The sequence below is a fragment of the Sceloporus occidentalis genome, unplaced genomic scaffold, assembly GCF_023333645.1.
Source record: "Sceloporus occidentalis isolate IW3139 unplaced genomic scaffold, rSceOcc1.0.p SCAF_8, whole genome shotgun sequence".
Taxonomy (NCBI): Eukaryota; Metazoa; Chordata; class Lepidosauria; order Squamata; family Phrynosomatidae; genus Sceloporus; species Sceloporus occidentalis.
Window position 1 is genome coordinate 23,267,589 of NW_028316988.1, and position 23,668 is coordinate 23,291,256.

At 47.7% G+C, this 23,668-nt stretch overlaps 1 protein-coding gene across 2 annotated transcripts in view; it reads right to left on the minus strand.

Moving 5' to 3' along the window:
* LOC149308238 (fibrillin-2-like) overlaps nt 1-23,668 on the minus strand; it is a 70,850-nt gene that overhangs the window by 20,677 nt on the left and 26,505 nt on the right. The window contains exons 10-35 of one of the 2 annotated variants that reach the window (XM_089535369.1): nt 18,961-19,113; nt 18,565-18,762; nt 18,006-18,149; nt 15,924-16,043; nt 15,311-15,436; nt 14,584-14,706; nt 13,575-13,850; nt 12,725-12,778; nt 12,064-12,189; nt 11,648-11,773; nt 11,351-11,470; nt 10,432-10,569; nt 9,841-9,891; nt 8,920-9,045; nt 7,901-8,128; nt 6,209-6,334; nt 5,718-5,846; nt 5,183-5,308; nt 4,592-4,717; nt 3,858-3,980; nt 3,063-3,188; nt 2,267-2,392; nt 1,872-1,994; nt 1,183-1,305; nt 673-798; nt 82-204 (exon numbers count right to left, since the gene is read on the minus strand). In XM_089535369.1, coding sequence (XP_089391495.1) covers nt 82-204; nt 673-798; nt 1,183-1,305; nt 1,872-1,994; nt 2,267-2,392; nt 3,063-3,188; nt 3,858-3,980; nt 4,592-4,717; nt 5,183-5,308; nt 5,718-5,846; nt 6,209-6,334; nt 7,901-8,128; nt 8,920-9,045; nt 9,841-9,891; nt 10,432-10,569; nt 11,351-11,470; nt 11,648-11,773; nt 12,064-12,189; nt 12,725-12,778; nt 13,575-13,850; nt 14,584-14,706; nt 15,311-15,436; nt 15,924-16,043; nt 18,006-18,149; nt 18,565-18,762; nt 18,961-19,113 — 3,486 coding nt within the window. The remainder of the gene's footprint in view (nt 1-81; nt 205-672; nt 799-1,182; nt 1,306-1,871; nt 1,995-2,266; nt 2,393-3,062; nt 3,189-3,857; nt 3,981-4,591; nt 4,718-5,182; nt 5,309-5,717; nt 5,847-6,208; nt 6,335-7,900; nt 8,129-8,919; nt 9,046-9,840; nt 9,892-10,431; nt 10,570-11,350; nt 11,471-11,647; nt 11,774-12,063; nt 12,190-12,724; nt 12,779-13,574; nt 13,851-14,583; nt 14,707-15,310; nt 15,437-15,923; nt 16,044-18,005; nt 18,150-18,564; nt 18,763-18,960; nt 19,114-23,668) is intronic. The other variant, XM_089535370.1, reaches the window with a different exon arrangement.

The following is a 23,668-nucleotide window of genomic DNA, read 5'->3' on the forward strand; positions in this document are numbered from 1 at the left end:
TTCTTTTTTAAAAATGTTCATGTACATAATAGCCCCGGGCTGTCTATCTGTCCTTTGGCTTCACCTGGATGCCTTGCTCACCTGTACAGTTGCCTCCACTCCTGTCCAGCTCGTACCCATCATCGCAAGCACATCGGAACATCCCGGGCAGGTTCTGGCAGGTGCCAAACACACAGATGTTTTGGAAAGTGCATTCATCAATGTCTGTAAGGATGGGTGGGGGAATAGTCTGGGTGAAATCATGCGTGTGATTACCTCTTTCCTCAATATAGCTTCCACCGCAGCAATGCCCAAGATCCGTTATGGGGGAATTTTTCCTTCCCTCAAAAATTTCATCAATGAAACCCAGGATACATAGGGCCAAGTAACATCAGAGTGCAATGGAAGTGGCAAAAGTTATGGATAAGGAAGACAACACCAGCTAAGAAAGGTTGAAGCAGTTTGCTTTTGCCTGAGCTGGATGGGAAGGGCAAGGTTCTGCTATAGAAGTTTGTGGGCATGGATGATCCTTAGTAGTGAGTACTAAATCCCACATCTCACCTTAGATACCAATCCAGCCTACAACCAGCTTGCCACTCAGTTCTCATTCAGCAACAGCATTAGAGGGAGGTAAGTTCCAACCTATTGAGTTCCAGCCCAGCTCAGTTTACCAACACCTGTCTCTCGCTCTACCTTGGCAGGCTTTGCTGTCCTCCGTCGGGTTGAAGCCCATTTCACATTCGCAGCGATAGCCGCCGGGAGCATTCAGGCACTGTCCATTCTCACAGAGGTTGACATTGTCAGCACATTCATCCACATCTAGGAAAGAGCACCACAAGGGGTTAGGGCAGTGTTTGGCCCTCAGGGATCTTTTTGTGGCCTCAAGGCCCAGTTAATTATTATTTAAAAAGCATTTTCCTCCCAAATGCCCCCCATCAAGGAAGGAGGGAGTCAAAAATCAGCTTCTGAGTCACTTCCTATTGGAGAAAAGGCCTTTCCTGGGCCTAAAATAGCACCAAACCTGGTGAAATTTGGGGTCAAACATTGATAAAGGTTGTGGTGGTTGCAGTCCTCCAAGGTCCCTTAACCCTCTGGATCTCGGCAACTCAGGGAAGGTAAGGAGAGGTCCATTTTCCCCGGATGGGACCCACCCTCCAAGCCTCCTCCTCTGTCCCCTTCCCACCCACAACTCAGCCATCTTACCAGAGCAGGAGAACCCATCCCCATTGAACCCTTCCCGGCAGGCACAGCGGTACGATCCCGGGGTGTTGAGGCAGTTGGCATTCAGGTTGCAGCTGTGTGCCTCGGTGGCACATTCATCCAGGTCTGGGGGAAAACATCAGAGAGGGAAAAGCAGGGTAAGATGTGAGGAGAGAAAGCTGCTGGTCAAAAAGAAGACCCACTGCAGAGATTTGACTGATGGAAACCCTGCAGATTATCAGCACATGAGGAGGGCTGAACATGGGCCAAGACATGTGCAAGAGGACAACACGAGGTTTCCATTGTCCCTGCTCTTCAGCCACTTGGAGACTTACACTAAAGTGTATACCATTCTGTACCCATTCCCAGCTTGGGAAATCTGCTTTTGGGGAGGACTAGAACCTCCACAGCCAGGATATAGCTTTTCCAAGCTTTACAAAAGACTTGCTACTGCTGGAGATGAAACCAGCCAGAAATGCTTTTAGGTCAATACAGCTGCCTCTAGTTTTGGTCTTTCCCTTGAGGTGACCCTGTAAGAATCACTATCAGGAGAGTCTGGGCTTCATCACTGACCACTGGCAATGATCCTCAGGTGCTTGCTTCCTTAGGAGTCTGTTCCACAAAGGCTGGACACAATAAATAGTTGTTCTGTTCAAAATAAAACAGAACAACTATTTTCCCCACTGGCTCACCGTTGCATTTCAAGCCATCGCCAAGCCAACCCATCCGACATTTGCAGCGAAAACTCCCAGGGATGTTGATGCACGAAGCATGCATGTCACAGTTGTGGGCTCCAATTTCACACTCATCAATATCTGTGGGAGAAGAGATGAATCCAGAATTAATACAATTCCTTTTAAAAGTTGGTTTTCAAATTGGAGGCACCAAATGGAGCCACTGGCGTGATTCCCTCCAGCAAGCTCTCCTCTTTCCTGCCCCACATCTCTGTGAGGCCGATAGAGAAAGGAAGATGGAGAGAAGAAGAATGCTGGATGGATACAGTGTTACCAAGATCCTCTTCCTATGCTCTTAAAGACCTGCTGCCTGATCGGCTGAGCTCCTGTGATGCCATGGAAAGCTTCCTCACCTGTGCAGCCGGTCGTGCCCTTCTTGACGAAGTAGCCCAGCTGGCAATGGCAGATGAAGGAACCCTTGGTGTTCTCACACTCGCCGTGCAGGCAAATGTTTGGGTTCAGGTCGCATTCGTTCACATCTGAAAAAGGGCCAGGGAGGAAAGGGACGCAATTCAGAAATGCTCCCTTCTTCCAAAACTGAGTGGCCCGCTACGTTCCTGGCCCCAGACGACTACAGATCCTGTAACGGCACAAGGCTCAGCAATACAGTCCTCGCTTTGCATGCAGAAGGTCCTGAGTTCCATCAGTGACATCCTTAAATAGGGCAGGGAGAGACCCCTTGCCTGAAAACCTGGGGAGCTGCTGCCAGTCAGTGCAGGCAAGACTGAGCCACCTGGATAAAGCTTATCAGACTGCGTTCTTGTTCCTGTTGCAAACAGGTCAAGAGGATTGGAATCTTCATTTTCTAGACCGAAGCTCAGCATTAGATCCCCTGCTTTACCGCAGAAGGTCCTGAGTTCAGCTTCCAGCAGCATCTCCATGTAGAGCTGAACTGAGATGGAGAGCAATACTGGACTGAGATGGAGAGTGCCCTGCTTCCCTCTAAGGCAGTTTCTTATCTGTCTCTTTAAATCAGACTAGAACCTTATATTTAGTGCAGTTCAGTGGAGGTTAATGAAAAAGCCCCAACTAGGACTGAAGAAGATCCCAGTCTCTAAAAACCCCAAAGATTTGTGGCTGCTGGTCAATGTAGGAAATACTAAGGTGGATGCTGAGTGACTGGACCCATCCCCATAATCTGTGTCTTACCAATGCACATCTTCATATCCAGGGAAGCCATGAATCCATCAAAGCAGAGGCACCGGTATTCACCAGGGATGTTGGTACACTGGCCGCCATCACAGATGTCTGGGTTGTCTTCACACTCATCGATATCTGGATGACAAAGAGGGGTGATATGGGTTTCCAGCCCCCTGAGGAAGGGGTGAGGGTGGGCCACTCAGGACAGAAGAGAGGGACTTTTGCACATGAACCAACCAACACTCCAATTTTTCATTCCATCCCCTTACACTCCCAGGTTTTGTGACGAACTCCTATAAATCTCAAATTAAAATCCACAGCAGATTTGTTCCCTTCAAGACTTGGAAGGTGCTAGCTTACTCTTTCGGCCAGAATATACCCTTCCATTGCCAACTGCCTGCAGCTGATACACAATATCTCACAACCGTTGACCACATGCTCAATCCCCGTTTGCACTTTTCTTGTGCAGGGGATTTTTATCCCTTATTTCTCATCTATTTTTTAACCCTAACTCCACAAATCATGCAGTTGCTCTTGCTCCTGTTGATAACCCTCTCATGTTTGAGCACAGTGAAACTATGGCTACCTAACCACTGGAACTCACATCCCAGATATTAGTAATAGATGGGACAAGGTTATTATGGAGAAATCTGGCAGAGGGAAAGCGCATTATAAATCTTTCAAAACTTAAGAGAATGCTTGATATGCTCGTATAATACCTTCCTGGCATTTGGGCTGTAACATTGGATGATATCAGAGAACTTCTAATAGTGGGACCAGAAACTGGTCGGCAAGCTTGCTCACCTGTACATGACCGCTTGTCTGGCATGAGCGCATATCCCTCACTGCAGCTGCATTCGTAGCTGCCCTCCGAATTGGCGCAGTGTGTATCGCAACCTCCGTTCATGATGGTACACTCGTCAATATCTACATGGGGAGGAATCAGGGTTGACTTGGTGAAAGCAATGCTACCATTGCAACTCGTTGCAGTTACAGTAGTAGTGACTTAAGGTATTCTTCCTTTTATTGGCCACTTTTCAGTCCTGCATAAGTGGCTCTCCTTCACACTTAATCATCACAATAACCCTACAAGGGAGCTCAGTCTGAGAGGGAAATAGAGAGAATGGGGATCTCTTGCTCTTTTAGTGGGACCTGTAATAAAAATAAGTATTTCTCCAGCCAGACTCTTCAGGGATGCTCCATTCCATTCTTTCTTCCACATGGCTTCCCATTCAAATTAGCATTTTGTGGCCCACAGAGAATTCTCATTCCTCATCCAGCTGTTTTGGGTTTCCTCCATAATATATTTCCGCACTTCTGCAGATACTGGCATTCCCTCAAGTCTCCTTTTTGCACTTGGACGGCGCTGTTTTGGCTGCGGTTGAGCTGGGATGAACTCCAAACATTGGAAATCAAGGGAGTAGGGGAAATCTGTGCTCCGTGTAAGCTGGGGCAGACAAGTAGAAGCCCCCCATCCCCAATAATATTACAGAGAAGGGTGGCAGCCATAACCCAAGACAAGGGATCTGGAAGCTCACCAACGCAGCCTTGGCGATCTGGGGTACCCTGGAAGCCAGAGTCACAGGAGCACTGGTAGGTCCCAATGATGTTGACGCAGTGGCCATTTCTGCACAAGTTGTCACTCAGGGAGCATTCGTTGATATCTGGGGAGAGGTGCAAGGATGGTGGTGGTGATATTAACAGCAACAAATGCCAGACCAATTATTTGTATTTTTTATGAATATTTGTAGACCACTTCAGCATGGCATACAACCATTAAAAACAGCAACCATACGGGACAGAAAATACAAGAATGTCCATACAAAAATGATTGTACATTGGACTACAAAGGGGAAACAACCAGGGAATTAAATCCACATGTTTCCCACATTCATCTAAAACTAATCTAAAGTGGGAGTGTGTCCAATTTCTCCGGGAAAGGTGTGTAGATAATGATTTGGAAAAGGATTTAGGGGGTCTACAAATCCCAGAAATGCATGGGAGTGAAAGTGACATCAAACTGCTATAATTGTGCATCATGGTCCCTTTTCACAAACATGTATGATTGCTCCTATTCAGTCTGAGTTATTAGTTCTAAAAGACAGGTGTTGCTATAGGTAAAGCCTTACCCACGCAGGCGTTGCCCTCTGCCATGAGTTCGTGTCCCGGGGGGCAAAGGCACTCAAAGCTGCCCTCGGTGTTGACACAGACCCCTCCCCGGCATAGCAAAGGGTCTCTCTCGCATTCGTCAATGTCTGAAAGAGAAAGGAGTTTACTGCTGGCAGAAGCAAGACTGGAAATCCATTGCTGCTGGGTTACATTTCTATCTTGTCTCTCCTGCAAAGAGCCCAAGGCAGGATGCATGTTCCTCTTCCTTGTCAGATGTGGAGGAAGACAGATCTACTCTCCCTGGACCGAATTTATTTCTGAGCGTCTTATAAATGTATCAAAGACAGCAGGAGAATTTTCCTTGGTTTTGTGCTGCTGATGCCCCCAAACCCTTGAACAAACAAGTGCTCTCCAGACATGCTGGACCACAATCCGATCATCCCATAACCATCATAGCCACGGCTGGCTGGAAGTTGGGAGTTGTATGTACACATCTGGACAATGTACTGACATGCTCACAATGCAAGGGCTCCCTCCCGAAATCTGCCTTCTCACCCATACAGTTCTTCATCATCATGAATCCACTTTCATAGCCGTCAAAACATTCACACTCAAAGCTCCCGGGCGTATTGACGCAGGCACCATGGCCACACAGGTCCGGAGAGATCCGGCACTCATCGATGTCTGCAAGGAGGAAGAAGTGAGAGGAACTGAGGTCCTATAAACCAGTGCTGCTTCAGCAATTTGAAATGGGGCACCTGGAGGGTTATTATTCTCCAATGTACCATATTTTGTGCCCACAGATTACAACTGTTTTACTTTTTCCTGGAAACTTGCTTCAGCCAACAGGTTGCAGACAACCACTTTGAGCAGCACTGCTATAAACCACCAGGAATAGGCCTTTTAGTGGTGTCAGACTACAAGGACCACCGACCATGACTCCCTTCCGGAGGGGACCCACTTGCTCACCCCTGCTGTACACTGGACTCAGTGGAGCTTACGTCTGAATCTGTAAGGGATGGGGCAGGTTCAGGTGCACCTCTTACCTGTACAGTTTCTCTCTTCGGCATCGAGCGCAAACCCACTGCTGCAAAGGCACCGGAAGCTCCCAATGGTGTTCCGGCATGTGCCATGGGTACAGAGGCTAGAGAACACCTTACATTCATTCACATCTGCAGAGAAGGCAAAAAGAAGGAGGCCCTGGATCTAATGAGGCTTTGTGCCAGAGAGAAAGGAGCAGAAGAAGACATGTTCTCAGTGGAGTGACAAAATCCCAGGGGAGCAAGGAGGCTTGTAGGACTTAGGCTGTTTTTCCATAGCTGTAACCTCACTTATCAATTGTATTTGTATTACTGTATTATTTTATTGATGTAATCCCACCTCGATCCTTGGGAGAAGCAGGAAATATAAATAAACGTTGTTGTTGTTGTTATTGTTGTTATTATTATTGGGCAAATCCTCACTGCACAATTATCTGTTTCATACTACATTATCCAGCATGGCTCCCCACTAAGGAATCTTGGGCTCTGTAGTTCTGGGAGTGCCTTGTAATTCAGCTGCATCAGGGGAATCCAGAGACAATGACTTTCTTTCTGACGCTTTCACCTCCACTAAGATAAAACAAAGTGAAATTGGCTATCACTGGCATATTTTACCTTGTATGGCATCTAAATTTGTCTCTGGAGGTGTCAGTACAGAGACTTCTCAAGCGACTCAAAGCATTCTGCTTAGAAAGGGGTTTGTCGCTTCACACAGGGCAGATCAGTAAATGTCTTCCTTTAATTAACATCTGTATTTGATGAAGAATCTTGCAAGCTTCAAAAGCTTGTGTAATATATTTTGCACCTTTTAGTTGTACTAATAAAGGTTATCATTATCATGTGTTTTTTGGATTTTCTTATATTTTGCGGCATGGTCAACACAGCTATCCCGGAACATGTATGGAAGATTAAGTCAGTGGATTTCTGCTATGTAAACAGCAATCTGGGCTGTTTTCCTTAGGAATTGTAGTTTATTTAATCTGCTGCCTCCTCCCTGCCCCAGCCCCCCAAATAAGATTATCTCAAGAAGGTTTTACGTGGGTGAGTTGATTTACTGAAAGTGCAAATTGAAACCTGACCCAATTCTGTTTTTCCATGAGAAGCTTAAAGAGCAGCACATCCATTGGGTTACAATCCAGCACATCTGGAGGACACCAACATGTTGGTTTTATGGCTAGGTGGTCACAGGCAGGACTGGCAAGATTCACAATCTAATTTGGGGCAAGGAGGTTCAGTGGAGGATGGTTGCTCTGGGGCTGGGTGTGTGTGTGTTGATGGGTGAATCTGCTCTGGGCTTTAGTCAAGTTTAAAACAGCTGTCCAAGGTGCAGAACCTGTTGTCGGATAGAGCTGCCTTTACAGTTCAAGGTAAAACAGGGAGGGGAACGGCAAGGGAGTCGAGCCAAATCCTGCTCCTGCAGACCCCAAGCCTTGTGTTTCCAAGCCAGAAAATGAGTTGTTTTAAATAAACTGCTGAGTACAATCTATTATTAGACTTCATTCACAAATCTGAAAGGGCTCCCCTTCAGGGTCTGCTACCTGCCATTGCACAAGGCGTTTGTAATAGGAAGGAACTGCTGTCATCCCAAGAGTCTTCTCAAAGGGGACATCTTGCCTGGGAGCCTGTCTGAGTGCCTTTCCTGCGCATCAGGAAGCACAGCTGGGGCAGAGTCCACCCTGCTCCCTCTGCCCACCATACCTTTATAGAAAGGCCTGCCCGACAAGACATCCCCACGGTTGGCAAATCCAGGTCCCCTGGGGCAAATGGCCTTGTATTCTGCCGAGCCGGGCTTGGGGCACTCCTCGCAGTCACTCCCCCAGGCTGCCCCCACAGAGCAGCAGCAAAGGTCGATGCGGTATTTGCCCGAGAGGGGCACCGCGCATTCGTCCTCCACCCACTTCATGTAGCACTGCTCCAGCCGGACATCTGGGGAGAAAAAAGCGAGGGGTCAACAAGGGAAGATGAGAGAAGCGCTAGCTCATACCTTCACCTGGGACTGGACATATACTCATTTGTGAGTACGAAAGCAAAGAGGTAGAAGGTTTAAGTTTGGTAAAAATTTCAGCCAGCTCAGAGACAGCGGCAGCAGCTGGTGTCCTTCATGTCAAAGGTCAGTGCAGCCACATTCTGGGTTTAACTCAGAATGTTGAAAGGAGGTGTACAAAGCAGCAATGAGGTGCGGTACTTTGGAAAGGTGCTTTAAGGCTTGGTCTGCTCAGGGGTTGCCTAGAATCACTTTTTCATAATAGTTTAACCTAAGCTGCACCATTCTTCAGGAACTGGTCAGGATAAAAAACCAACCTCGAAATTCAAACAAGCCACGTGTGGATGAAAGCGAAACCAACACATTCACAACACACCATGGCAACCTCTGGACACATCTTCCTGTTAAAAGTCTAACTGCCTTATTTGTAAAATTGTAGTCCAGTGGTGCTAGGGATGACACTGGCAGGGCTGAGCTAGTTGATCCTTTCTGGTCCCTTCCAACCTGATGATTCTGTTACTCTGAATGGACAGAAGGAAGAGAGATTTCCCAGGATTCTTTGGCAGATGCTGCAAATACTAAACCAGTCCACACTTGTGGGGTAGACAGGCCCTAATGTTCAGTTACAGAGTCCAAAATATCTGTTACACCAGCTTGAGGCTGAAGACCCCTCAGAAACATAGGAAGGGTCCTCCATTTGCAGGCATGTACACACACCCCGCCACATCCTCACCCACGCAAGTTCTGCCAGAGCCGTCCAGGGTCAGTCCTTCTGGACACTCGCATCGGAAGGAGCCTGCTGTGTTCATGCAGTGGCCGTTGGGACAAACCCCCGGGAAAACCTCGCACTCGTTCACATCTGAAGGAAGAGAAAACACTCTCAGGATTGGAAGGGATGGCTGTTGTTAGGCTTCATACTCTGCTAGCCAGCAAAGTCAGGCAAGAATCTTGGTTTGTCCTCCAATAAACCAAGGCTTTAAAAGAAAAATCTATCCATTTAAATGGAGCCCCCATACCAAGAGGTAGTCTACTGCAGAATAATTAATTGCTGGGGACAAATTACAGGGAAGTACGACTGTGTACATGCTTCCCAGAAGATGTTAGCCATCTGCTGTTGGAAACAAGACACAACATTTAATAAAACCCTAGATAAAACTTTGGCTGAGTCATAAATCAAAACAGAGACTGTAGCCAAGATATTAGAAGAAGACTTAGAAAGGCAGCCATGAAAGAATTTGGTAAGATCCTCAAGTGTAAAGATATATCAGTAAATACCAAAGCCAGAATCATCCATGCCATTGTATTTCCAGTTTCTGTGTGTGGCTTCTAGGATTCTTCCTAGAAGCCAGGAAGATTAAACTGAGACTGTGGTACTTTGGCGTGATGTGACCCAGAAAAGACAATAATGCTTGGGAAAGTAGAAGGCAGCAGCAAAAGAGGAAGATACAGATGGATAGACTCAATCAAGGAAGCTAGTGTTGTTGCCCTGAGTTTGCAAGATGACTCCTTGGAGGTCTCTCATCCACAGGGTGACCATAAGCCAGGGCTGACCTGGTGGCCCAGCAGGCCTCCCTCAAGTCCTTAGGTTCTGCCTCAGCAGTAAAAGCAAGGAAACCCAACAGAGCCTGGGATCTCAGCCACAAAGAATCAATACCTTCACAAGAAACTCCCTTCATCCGGGCATAACCTCTGGGACAAGCAGTATCTGCAGAGAGTGAGAAGAAAGAGTTGAGAGACAAACCTTGAAACCTACAGGGGCTTCAGAGCATTCTGTGCTGGAACTGGGTCTAGTTCCAGGGCTCCCCAAGAGTCCTTCCAGAGCCCAACACTGGCACACATAACTGCTATAGCATAACTATGCTGGTATCATTATTATTATTATTATTATTATTATTATTATTATTATTATGCTTTATTTATATAGCACTAAAGATTTACACAATGCTCTACATACAAACAATAAAATCAATAATAATGAAACCTGCCAATAGTGTACATTCTACAAAATACATATAAAACAAAAGATAATAATACAAGATAGAATTAGATAAAAATAAGCAGACAACAAATTAAAAAGATCAAATAACCCAACTCCCATTGCTGGACATATTATGGGGAACCTGGACTGGACTGCAGCCCTTCCAAACTGAAGCCAATGGCAAAAAGGTTCCCAAGGGTTATGCAGTTTGGGCAAGACACCCCTGACTTCAGCTGGGGAGGTCAGGTAAGAGTGTTGGACACATACCAATCTCACAGCGTTCGCAGGGACTGCCCCAGGCAGCCCCAAGGGTGGCGCAGCACTCCGACTTCAGGGTGGCCCCGTTGATGTTCACCTCACAGCGGCCTTCCTGGATGTTCAGCCAGCAGGTCCCCTTCATGCTGTCTAAGAAAGGAGAGACACAAGGTGAGGCCAGAAGGACACACACATCACTGTCATGCTGCAAGAGGGAGAGACTCCAGGTAATCTCTCCCCTTTGGGTCATGAGTGGAAGAGTCAAAAATATCTTTTAAAATATGAAAGAGCTGCTCAAAAGTGGCATAGAATGCCTTGGAGGGCAGTGGGCTCTTCTTCTTTGTAGGCCTTTAAACAGGTGTGGGGTGGGCAGCTTTCAGAGTGCAATAATAACCAGGAAAAATCAGCAAAACCTCAAAAGCTATATGGCAAGAACTCAACACTCAGTCTGGAACAGCCCAATTGTGCATCAAAATGTCTTCATAGTGGACACTGACCAACATTAAGTCCCAAATGTGAGATATAAATGGATACTACATTTCTGTAAAGTTAACTTTTGCTATTTCTCCCTTCACAAATCAAGCTTTTATTCTCCATTTTTCTGAGCAATCCACCAGAGCCTCTCCAGGGAGCACCAGAGAGACAATCCTTCTGCCTCTTTCAGGATCTTGCTATTCTGGATACAGCAGCTCTGATCAGTATGGAGATTAGCTCTTTATTTGGCAATTTTGTGTTTTCTTCAATACAAATTGAAAGTATCCATAAAGGTTCTGCGAGAATAACATTTTGCATTGTCATGTGACTTAGGAAGTTCAGAATTTTTTTCCCAAAATCTGTAAACTTAGCACAAAAGACCCACACATGTTCCCAGGTACATATGCCTCCATGCTGTCACCACCTTTTTTGGAGGCTAAACTATTGGGCTCTTTACCAACACATATGGTGCCACCAGAATCCAGTTTGCTTCCCGGGGAGCATTCGCAGGCAAAGGATCCGGCGTTGTTCCGGCAGACGCCATTCACGCAAGGGTTGGATGTGCACTCGTTGATGTCTAGAAAGGAAAGGAAACACCTGTCGTCAGGGTCTTTCATAGGCCCCATCCAGAGAGGTTAGGGAACATGGCACTCGCAATGCACCATGCCAAATCATCCCACCATCTCCTTGCCACCATTGTGATGAAGCAGAAAGACAAGACGAAAACCCAGCCAAGAGCGGCTGGCTCCCTTGCCTTCACAAGTGTCTGTTTCTGTCCGGAAGACAAAGCCTTTAGGGCAACTGCAGCTGTAGCTTCCAGGCGTGTTGCGACACAAGCCATTGTCGCAAAGGAGACGGTTGACGGCACATTCATCCACATCTGGGGAAAGATACAGAAGAGTGAAGGACAGATGAGACCATGCATCTGGAAAAGAACTAGTGGGACCAGAACCACCCCTCTTTGACCCTGGGAAATTATAGGTATTGAGCCAAACATTCTATACCCGAAAGGATTAGAAACTTTAGAAATGCATCTGAAACCTCTGCCATAGGATTTTCCTGCAGTGCTATGTACTCTTGAGGATTAGTTGTAGATCTGAAATCTCTCAACAGTCACCAATCCTGTGCAATCCCATTGAACACTCTTAACATCCCTAGGAAGCCACTCACCCACACAGTTCTTGCCAGTAGGGTCCGACTCGTAGCCCAGATTGCAGATGCAGCGGTAACTCCCCCGAAGGTTCTCACACATGCCATTGGGGCAGATGTCGGGGTTCAAAGCGCACTCATTGATATCTGCATCAACAGGAAGGAATGGCATTTGGCCCATTAATCCAGCAAATTGGCATCTTGTAATTCCCTTCTCTCACACTCATTAACAGTCTCTGCCTGAGCACTTTCACACACATTCCACAGGTGTGCACGATGGAGAATCTTAAGAGTGGATGTATGGCCAGCATCTCCAATGGCTTTCTGTATCTACTTCCTAAATTACAAGAAAGGAAGGTTGCATAACAACGCTCCCAAAGTTGTGAAAATGGGTTTATCACAAACATAGGTGCACTCCTCTCTCACACTCTTTTATTAAAATATGTATATTCCACCCCATGAACCAACATGGTGTAATGGTTTAGAAGTGGATTAGGACACTGGGAGACCAGGGTTTGAATCTTTGCTGGGAAACCAATGGTTAACCCTGGGCAAGGTACTCTCTCTCAGCCTCAGAGGAAGGCAAAGGCAAACCCTTCCTGAACAAATATTGCCAAGAAAACCCTGTGATAGGGTAGTGAATCCAGCCCCAAAAGGTTGACGATACTTCTCCCAAACGTACCTCTCCCATCGGCTGTGATACCAATCCCACTGCTGCACAGTGCTTGAAATTCAGCTGCAGGGTGAAAACGAGAAAAAAAATGTGTCATTCAGTAGCCAACATATCACTGCTGTGTGAAAATGCACCATTGCCAATACAACCCGCCAGGCAGAATTTCTACGCCAGACTTGCAAACCTTACAGCTTTCTGAGTGAAGGCAAGTTCATGCCTGCAACCACAAAACTGAACAAGAATGGGAGATGTTTTGTGCATAAAAAGCCATGTGTTCCTCTCTGCACAGAAAAATCAGAACACTTCAAGATGTTTGTGGACTGTCAGAAAATGGCACAAATATCTCTGCTCTATTATTCTTCTATACTGTCAGGAAACAATTATTCAACTGGGAAACAAATATAATCTTCTTTCCACCCCCCGTTCTGAGACTTCTCCCTTCAGCTCAGAAAGGACCTGCTTTTTTGCAAGGTTGTCCAAAAAGGAAACACTCCCCTCAGCTCAGTTTGGAAAGGACCTGATCTTTGTGAGCTTACTCAGCCAAAACCTGGTGAAAGCGTCTCTCAGTTTGGCTCAGAGTGGACCTCATATTTTGCCAAGCTGCTGCTGAGTGAGCTTTTGGAAAAGGTTGCCTCTGCTCTGTTTGGAATGGAGCTGCTACTTGCAAGCTAACTGGATGAGTGTTTGGGGAAATTCCCACTCAGATCAGCTTGAGAGGGACACACTCTTTGGGAGAAAATGTCTGGACAGCCTTCCATGTGGGATCCCTTCGCATCAGGAACTGGGGACTATGGAGCCAAAGAATGGTTTGGGGCAACTGGAGGAGAGTCCTCTAGGAGTTTGGACAGCAAGGACTTACCTGAGTTCTTGGCAGGACAGGGGTGGCAGGGCTCTCCGAAACCGTGGTCTGGGTTGGCACAGCAGCACTCGGACTTAGTGACGGCCCCAGGGAAGGGCCGGGCACAGGTGCCCTTCTTAATGCCTCCATAGCAGGTGCTGCGGACGTGGGTGTCCACGCAGACCCGTCCGTCCACCCCAATGGCCAGGCCCCCCAGGCACTCGCAGCGGAAGGAGCCCTCCATGTTGATGCACCAGCCGTTCATGCAGATGCCGGGGGTCTCACACTCATCGATGTCTGCCAGGTGGAGAGCACAGGAAAGAGAAACCCAAATACTAGTTCACTCAATTACTGGATAGAGACATTACTCCCTTCCACCTGCAACAACAGTCCTGTGAGGGAGACCAGGTTGAGGGGAGAAGACAGCACAGCTGCTGGGAGGTAATAAACAACATGGTTTTATTTGCTGTGAGTTACTTCTGCCCCCTCTTTCTCATGAGGATGTAATGAAGTTATGTTTCCAAAGTAGTATAAGGAGGCAAATGAGGGTTACTTTTCTTGTTGTGAAATAGGCTGGGAACTGCGAGACCCTCTGGATGTAGTTGGACTGCAACTCTCAGCATTCCTCAAAATTGGTTGTCGCTGTTGGGAGTCCTGACTCTGGCCAGGGCATTCCTTCTAATGCCTATCTGCCGCCTTGCCAAAATCCACCTCCCTGCACTTGGGCCCAATGGCTCCATCTCTACCTTTTGTAGCAATGGTGAACTTGAGATGTTCAGGCATTCGATGCCAGTGTCCTCCCTTAACTTCCTCTTCTCCAGGCACAGAATGTGGGAAAAATCTGAGAGGCCATCTACCCCAACCCTTATTCAGCACAGGATCCTGTAACTCTTTCCTGGGCTAAAACATACTTAGCTCTTCCAGCTGTTCTCGCAGGAATGGAAGATCAGGGGAGCTGCAAGCCAAAGAGCCTGCAAAGAGTCACACTTTCTCCCACCCAAAACCTCTGCCGTAATGGAGAAGGACCCACCAACACAGTAGCGTCCGTTGGGGGCCAACACAAAACCCAGCTTGCAAATGCACTTGAAGCTCCCATCCTCATTGATGCACATCCCATTGAGACACATGTTGGTCGTGGCACATTCATCGTGATCTGTAGAAAGGTTGAGAAGGAACTGGTCACAGGCGCACCTTCATTCTGTCCCTTTCCCCACCATAAAAAACTGAAATTAAATTTGAAATGGAATTGGGTCTGAAATTAAATCTCAACTATATCTCAAATTTCCTCTTTGCTTTTTGAAACTGCTTGGCAGTGTTTATCGCTTCTCATGGCTCCTCCATCCTGCCCTCTCCCTCTCCCTCAGGAACAGTGGGAAATTTAGTTTGAAAAACAATGTAATTTAAAGTTCAGTTTTGATTAAAACTTCAAGTTTCTCTTTCCTTTTTAAATAGATTGGTGGAGTGACTGTGTCCTCTCATGGCTCCTTCCAAGTCATTTCTAACTTATGGTGACCCTAAGGCGATCCTATTGTGGACCACTCTACCCCAACACAGGGTTTCTTGGTTGCCTTCTTCTGAGGCTGAGAGTGTGTCTGGCTTGCCCAAGGCCACATAGTGGGTCTCCATGGCTCAGAGGGGATTCAAACTCTGCTCTCCAGAGTCACAGTTTAACCCTCAAGCCACAATGCCACGCTGGGTCTCTCTGTATACTGCACACCCGCAGGGTAATTCCCACAAGCAACGGGGCAATTTTTTACCGGCACAGTTCTTCCCATCCGGGGTGATTTCGAAGCCGGCATTGCAGATGCACTGGAAGCTCCCATCAGTGTTCACACAGCGCCCGTTCCGGCACATCACTCCATTCATGATACACTCATCGATATCTGGCAGGAGGACAAGGAAAGACTTTTAATGCAGAGCCTTTTCCAGTAACATCAATCCTTTTAGAGCAGATTCGAATGCCACTCTGTTGCTTCTGGAACCTGGAAAATCTAACACTGTGGGGGCTAAAACTCTGAGAATGCTGGATGGGGATATTGGAAGTTATAGTAAAAAGATAGAAAAACCTTCAAGCTCTCATCCTGCCCTTCTTTCCACTTCATTTTTAGTTTTTGCTTTCTACAACTCCAGAATCCCTGGATTCTGACCTCCTTATTCAGGCTCCTCCAGGACCCAACCTTTGAAAAAGTTTTGTTTTGGCTGACAGCTTCCACAATCCCTCAGTCGGCACAACCACTAGCCATGCTGCCGGGGGATTCTGGGAGTAGCAATCCTCAGGAAACTTTTATTTTTGTTGGCACAGGTGGCAGCTTAGCCAAAAGAGCCACTGGGGCTATCAGTCGCCCAAGATGGAGACCGTCCTGCACTTACCAATACAGGCCTGCTTGGTGGGGGTGCTCTGGAAGCCATCATGGCACTTGCAATGGTAGGATCCGGGGGTGTTCACACAGTCGCCATGGAGGCAGGGGCTGCTGGAGCATTCATCCATGTCTGGGAAAGGGAGAGATCACAGCTCTCAGCTGGAAACGATTCACACCATCACACACCTCCAACTCCCCCAGTTTCATATTCCCTTCCAGATCTGTGATTCCATGCTCCCGGACATTTCACAGATGAAAAGACAGACAATCTAGGAAAGACTGCAGCAGTTTGCCTTTGCTTGAGCCTGCTGGGAAGGGCAATGTTCTGCTCTGTCTTCTCCCTTCCTTTCCCCACTGAATTAATTGAATGCAAACTACTTTCCCACTTTGAACTCTCTTTGCAGCAATGGAAGTCAGCTGAGGACAAAGTAGGGGGAGGTTAGAGAAACCAAAGTGTTTTTAAAAAACATCTGAGGCTGAACTTGAACCTACTTATGAGAAACCTTATTTCTCTGTTACACAGATATCCTATCTTCCTCCCAATTTTATCCTCACCACAACCCAGCCAGGTAGGCCAGGTGGAGAATGACCTGCCCAACATCACAACTGGAGGGTCAAACCCGGAGCCCTGTTTCCTCCCAGCAGCATCCCGGGTTTGGAGAGACTCCATATCTGGGGCTGGGATTTTATTCCCAATCAATAAGGAAGCCAGGAAGGCTTTCCTATCCCCGAGGCCATTGCTTCCTACAGCGCTGTCAACTTGACTTTTTCATCTTTTGTGACACCTCCTTGCAACTCAAATTAACTACCTTGCTGTCTCCAAATCGATCACCTTGGCCTGTTCTCACCCAAACTGCCCTGGAAGGGCGACTAAAATGGTGAAGGGTCTGGAAACCATGCCCTATGAGGAACACCTTACGGACCTGGGTATGTTTAGCCTGGAGAAGAGAAGGTTAAGAGGTGATATGATAGCCCAGTTTAAATATTTGAAGGGATGTCATATTGAGGAGGGAACAAGCTTGTTTTTTGCTGCTCCAGAGACTAGGACCTGGAGCAATGGATGCAAGTTGCAGGAAAAGAGATTCCACCTCAACATTAGGAGGAACTTCCTGACAGTAAGGGCTGTTCGACAGTGGAACAAACTCCTTCCTCGGAGTATAATGGAGTCTCCTTCCTTAGAGGTCTTCAAACAGAAGCTGGATGGCCATCTGTCGGAAATGCTTTGATTTAATTTTCCTGCATGGCAGGGGGTTGGACTGGATGGCCCTTGTGGTCTCTTCCAACTCTATCATTCTATGAATCTATGATCAGACCTTAATCTCATGCCTGTCCCGAGACAAATCGCCCCAGAGAGCTTTGGGCGCCAACAAATTGATGGGGACAAGGCTGCCGGCGATGAAGGAAAAGTCTTGGCCAAGGGAGGGTGGCACTTAAATCTCTCCCAAGGAAAGCACCGTTTCCCCTTGGCGGCTGAGTCACACACCAGCGAGATGGAAATGGAGATATTATTCAGCGTCCGTGAGCAAATAGCTGATGGAATTATATGTATTTTATACCATTTCTCTCTGTGTTTATACCTCTGAGACCCATAATTTCTTGCAGACCTCTCTTCCTTTCACACACACATTACTGCACTGGAAATATTCCAATTCCTTTCTGTCCCTTTTTCACCAGACCTTTCCCCTCTCCAACCTCCATTCCCTTCTCCTTCGAATCAATGGCATCCAGTGGGTCACTGGGAGGCAGAAAACAAGCGCCGGGTTTTAGCCTAAACTAGATGACCACTGTGCGTGCGCGCACACACACACACACACACGTATATATTAGTATGAATCCCAGTTTCGGGGAAAAGGTATATATAAAAACATATATAAAGATAAGGAAGAGGATGAGGAGATGAGGAGAAAGAATATCCTCACCTTCAGATCCAGCTTTCACCTGGAAACATGGCTGAAAAAACACTATTTGTTCATTCTTGCACTGAGAAGAGACAGGCCAAGATTCGCACACAGAGCATACTCCTGGCTCCAGTGTGGCTAGGATGGGCCACCAGAGGTCTAGTCCAGGTAGCCAATGCTCTTCCTCTGCTTACCAATGCACTCCCCCCGGACATCTTGCTTGTATCCCATGTTGCACTCGCAGCGGTAGCTGGACGGAGTGGGGATGCAGCGGCCATTTAAACAGAGGTTGGTGAAGTGCTTGCAGATGTCGATCGTCTGGTTCAGAGTGGCTGTGCCTGAAACAAACCCAAAATTAGCCTCGGAAGAGAGGTTTGAGAGAGGGCTTCAAGGCAGGGCTGGAGGACTGCGCAAGAGCCCCTGCTTGTATGCAGAAGGACCTGGCTTCAAACCCTGGCAAATCCAGCTAGGCCTGGGAGAAGGAACACCTGAGCTGGATCCCCAGTCGGACACTGCTGCCAGAGAGTGTAGGCTATACTGAGCTACACTGGTGTGTTTTGCTACACAGCAGGTTCCTGTTCAATTGATTCAGGACCACAAGGCCTAAGGGGATCTGATTTAATTCAGTCTCCAGACAGGGCTGGGAAAGAGCCCTGCATCTGAAGCCCTGGAGAGCCACTGCTGCCAGGCAATGCTGGGCTAGGCAGACTTCTGATTTCAAGCTTCCTAACCTCAGTGCTTTCCTTCACTTACCGATGCTGGAGCTGCCTGGTCCCATGCCAGGGAGCCCAGGGATCCCGCCCTGCCCATTTGCTCCATTAGGTCCAAAGCCCCCGGGGCTGCTGATGCCTGGCCCGGCTCCATTCGGCCCAAAGCCAGGGACCCCTGGGAAGGTGCTGGGGAAACCTGGAATCACTGGGAGTCCCTCAATGCACAGCCGGCGGTATTCATCTGGAAAAAGCAAGACAACAATGACCATGTTTCTCAGTCACAGGTTTGGCAGAAAAGCCAGGAGTGTGTCCACACGGCACCCTCTTTATAGCACTGACATCCCTCTTGGGTCATCCAGGTCAGGGCTCCCCTTTCACCCCTCGTGATGGAGGGGGGCATCCAAAGATCCTGAGCCTTCCCTTTTGGGGGCTCACTCACCTGACCCTCTAACAGGGCACATCTCGGGGATCTGGCCAATGGCCCAGCAGCGTCCAGAGTCGCAACAACACTGCATCTTGGTGTACTGTCCAGGCAACTCCCCTGCGCATCGTCCTCCGATCAGCGCTGAGAAGCAGGTCCCAATCCGTTGGTCTGGAAGGAGAAAGCAGAAGGGAGGAAGAGAACCAGAGAGGACTTTGGGGAGGGGGTCTATTGGATCTCATTCCAATAAATAAGGTTGCTCCAAGATTATGAAATATTGGCTCTGGATCCACTTCATAGTCAATATTGGGAATTGTAGTTGTAGTGGTTGTTGTGTGCCTTCAAGATAAGTTCTGGTGTTTTCTGGGCAAGATTTGTTCAGAGAGGGTTTCCCACCACTATCTTCCTCTGAGGCTGAGAGAGTGTAGCTTGTCCAAGGTCCCCCAGTGGGTTTCCATGGCTGAGCAGGGATTCAAACCCTGGTCTCTAGAGTCCTAGTCCAACACTCAAACCACACTGGCTCTCCACCGAACTATTAGCAATATTAAAACGACTTAAAACATAAGCTTTATTTTAACAAGATTTTAAAAGCAGTTTAAAAGAAACACCAGAGTACCCTCTTACAGGCTCTTTTCTTGAAAACTTTCAGTTCCAAATTTTACCAGAATAAAAAAGTATTTGCCTGCCAACAGAAGGAGAGGGCTATCTTGGTCTCCCTGGGAAGTGAGTTTGGGAGTCTAGGGGCATCCACCAAGAAGGCCCTTTCTCACATCCCCTGCAACCCTCCTTGTGACGGTGATTTTGGGGACTGAGAGGAGGGTCCTCCTGTTGATCTCAGGGTCTGGGCCGCCTCTATATGAGGAGAGACTGGCTTTCTGATAGCTTAGACCTAAGCCATATAGGGATTTATAGGTCATAACTAGCACTCTGAGCACAGTTCATGGCCAGTCGCTCTCTTTCCACAGCCAAAAAATGTCCTCGCAGCCTCCAAAGCATTTCCAGGAATCCAACAGACTCCACCGTTACAAGATGGAAGTAACCTATTGCAAGGAGGGAACAGTCCAACTGAAACCCACTCCCTTAAACGCACAAACACACATACATCCAACTTGCGTGGCAAAGAAGCTGGAGAGAAAAGAAAACCAAGCACATGGAATGCAGAGGCCACAATGTCTGGAAAGTAATTGCTGTTAATTGTGCCATTTTGGCCAGGTCCCCGCTGCCCCCCAAGAAGGCCACCCTCCCACTCCTCCAGCAAAGGCCTCCTTTCATCCTCAGTCTCTGGGCCGCAATTAAGGCCTTGCTCAGGATGTGGTCTTGCAGGGCAAGAGGGGCTGGGAAGGAGCGCCAAGGGGTACATGAACACATTAGCCTGGCATCTCTCTCTCCCTTCCCTCAATGCCTTCTAGGAACCAGGCCTTGAGCACCAGACCAACTGCGCACAAAGTACTTGTCGCAGAGCATCTCTTGGATTGCTCAAAGTCCTCCCTACAGAGTCTAGACCTCAAACAGAGCAAGGGATGAAGCCAAACAGTCCCTGCATCATACCAGGCAGTGCCTTTGGGGTAGGAGGGCACTGAATAGTGGACCAGGGAAATACATTTCCATGCATGCAGAAAGCTAGCCCTTCTGGCTTTGGGGTGGGTGGGCACTGAATGGCGGACTAGGGAAATACATTTCCATGCATGTAGAAAGCTAGTCCTTCTGTCAGGGCCCTGGCACCCTGGTTTTCTATACTGCAGGGCACTTTGTCTTCTCCAGCCCTAAAGGGTCACGCTGGCATTTCATAGGTTCAGGTCTAAGAGAGAACAAAAGAGAAGTCTGTGATGAGAGTTACAGTCCAACGTATCTGCAAGGGGCACCAGGTTGGGGAAGGTGCGACTGCTTCTCATGTTCTAAGGACCTCCAAGATGACCCTCTGCCTTTCTGCAGCAATTTTGGGTTGGGGGGCAGGAGATGAAAGGAGGGAGGAAGGGGACAGTAAGGCTCCTCTTGGTCCTTCTTAACTCTGACGTTGCCTCCTTTTGATTAAACTCAGATGTCTCCCTCAAATTCCTGCAGCTGCCTGTTGATTCTCTGTACGAAATTAAGGTCACTGACTTCATTTCAGCCAGCGGCTCAGTCAGTCAGACCCAAGCCTCTCCAAGGGAGGCATCTAGGAGGATAAACGGTCTCTTTGAACCTATGGCCTCTGGGTGGAACCACCTGAGCCTGCCATGGGCACAGCGAGCAAAGTGCACCCAATGTCTTCCCAACCCATCCCCAGATTTTGCAGTTTTCTATAATAAATCTCTCTGCAAGCCCAGACAGATGGACCCAAGAGCAGATGGTTGACATAGTTTAAAAAGAAAACAAACCCACTGGGAAAGGCAAAGAGGATCTCTCAATTGCCAGCCATGGAGAATCCAGATGTTGTTGGGACTGCTGCTTCCAGAATCCCCTCACCCTTAGCCAAGTTGGCTGGGGCTTCTGGGAGTTGGAGTTGAAGAACATCTGGAGCCCAGCTGAGGAGAAGCACTCTGGATGGAATACATACAGCCTCCAGGTAGTTCTGTACTTTCTCTGCAGTTGCATGGAATCCCTTCTCTCTGTCTCTCTCAGCCCTGGCACAGTTTGGCAGGACACAACGGTTGCAAAAAGGAAACACACACACACACACACAACCCCAGGGAAGGGAGGTCACAGTAGTGCCAACTCCCAATTCAATCAGAAACAGTGGAGCTTCCAGTGGAATTGGAGCTGGGAAGGGAAGGGTTAAAGGCCCACCTTCCATCTGCTGCAATCTAATTGCCCAACGCCCATTCGCAATTTCCAATTAAAAGAAAAAGCCAAGCACCATCAATTCAAGGGGCACTGGACCTCAAACCAAGTTCAGCCCCATGAGTTTGGGATATGAAGGCATCCATGAAAGAGGAAGGGGCAAAACCCACTCTTGTAATTTTGGGGCCCTTCGGTCTCCAATGAGCGGAGATTTGAACCCTTCCCTCCCAGAGTCCTAGTCCCACGCTCAGACCTTGGCGCTAGGTGGGCTCTCTGTACTGTTTGCAACACAAAACAAAAGCACCCCAAACCCCAGAAAGTGAGGCATTTTTGTCCGGTTCAGAACATCCACATTCAAGTCATTCAATCATTTCCACAGGCTGCCTTTGTTATGTGCCGACAGTGCAAATGGTTGCACATTCTATTGCGCAGCGTTGCCATTCAACACAATTAGTGTGCGAGTCCAAGTGGGGGAGACTTTAAATGCTATGCCCTTCTGGCATGGCAGCTTGGTCTTGGCCTCTAATGGATGGGTTTCTTTTTGCCAAAGGAGCAAAGGAACAATTCTGTCACATAAAAAGGTGGAGGAAGAAGGAATCCTATGGAAATGCTCCTGTCAAACGCACATGCCCAAAGATGAAAGAAGGGAGATGGAAATCATTTGGAACTCAAGAATTGCTGATGAGAAGCTGGGAAGCATGGCAACCTAGTCTTCTGCAAACACACGCAGAGGAGACACCAGCCTTATATTTTTCTCAATCTTTCTTTCTTTTAAATAGCTGCAATATAACTTATTTCCTGCTTGGAGTGGAAATAGCCCCATCCACACCTGGCAAGTCTCAGACCGCTCCTAGCAACGCCTCAATGTTTTGAGTGGGGGGTTTCATTCAGCAACAGCATTGGCGTTTGTTTTTGAAAGCCCACCCTCCTCTTGCCGTGAAGCCTAGCAGATGCCAGGGAGACTCCGATGGATGCGCTCAGCATCACCGCTGAGGAAGTCTCACTCCCATCCCTTGGAACAAAGGCACTTTTCAGGAGGCAGCGCATAGCAATTCGTAATCTGAGGACCCACTGGGGCGCCGCTCTCCTTCCTTGCCAGCAAAAATATTGTCCATCCCAGAGAGTGACGGCCCATGTTCGCTGGGGGAAAGCAGGCCTGGCGCATGACGTCTTGGTCGGAGGAGCAAGGGGTCCCTTTGGGAGCGCTGAATTATTTTTAAAAGCCGGGTTCCCTAATTAAATTTGCTCGGCATGTTTGAGAAAAAACTCTTGGCAGCCCTGAAAGGACTTCAATGTCGGTCGGTATGCCTCATCCTGAAACACATGCTCACAACCCCAGCTCTTCCACACAGACACAACCATGAGGAGATGATGCATATGTCCCCACCTGGTCAGGGCTTGGACGCAATGCTTTCCCGGCTGCCTGGAAGGAATTACGTCTTCCCCCAACACAAGGAGCACAAGCTGAGTAACTTAATAAGTTGGAGAATGCTTTTTAGGGAGGGAGTGGCACATGACAGTTTCTGCTGGCTTTTGGGTCGCATTTTTATTGCATTTTTGCTTATTGACCTGACTGACCCTAAGTTGTTTTCTTAAGAACATTGCAGTTATCGACCTTATACTGTTAACACTGGTGCATTACTTTGGGGTTTGGGGCAGTGGAAAAACAAGGCACCCAAAGGGTTCTTCTTTTAAAAGTTACTTTCCAAGCTGTACATCTGCTTTCTGTTTTTTGGGGGGAGAGGACTGAAGTTCAAACTGCAGACACACAAAGCAGCAGCTAAGCTGAACCAGAGCTTGGACAGAATGCACTAGAAGGTTTCAATGGTTTTTAAAAAATGTTTTAAGTTTTGAATTATTTAAACTTGTTTTATTGTAAGCCATCCAGAGATCTCATGATGTAGGATGGGAGAGAAACAGTGCAGCAGTCATGGCAATCTATAAAACGAATTAGTGCAAATAGTTT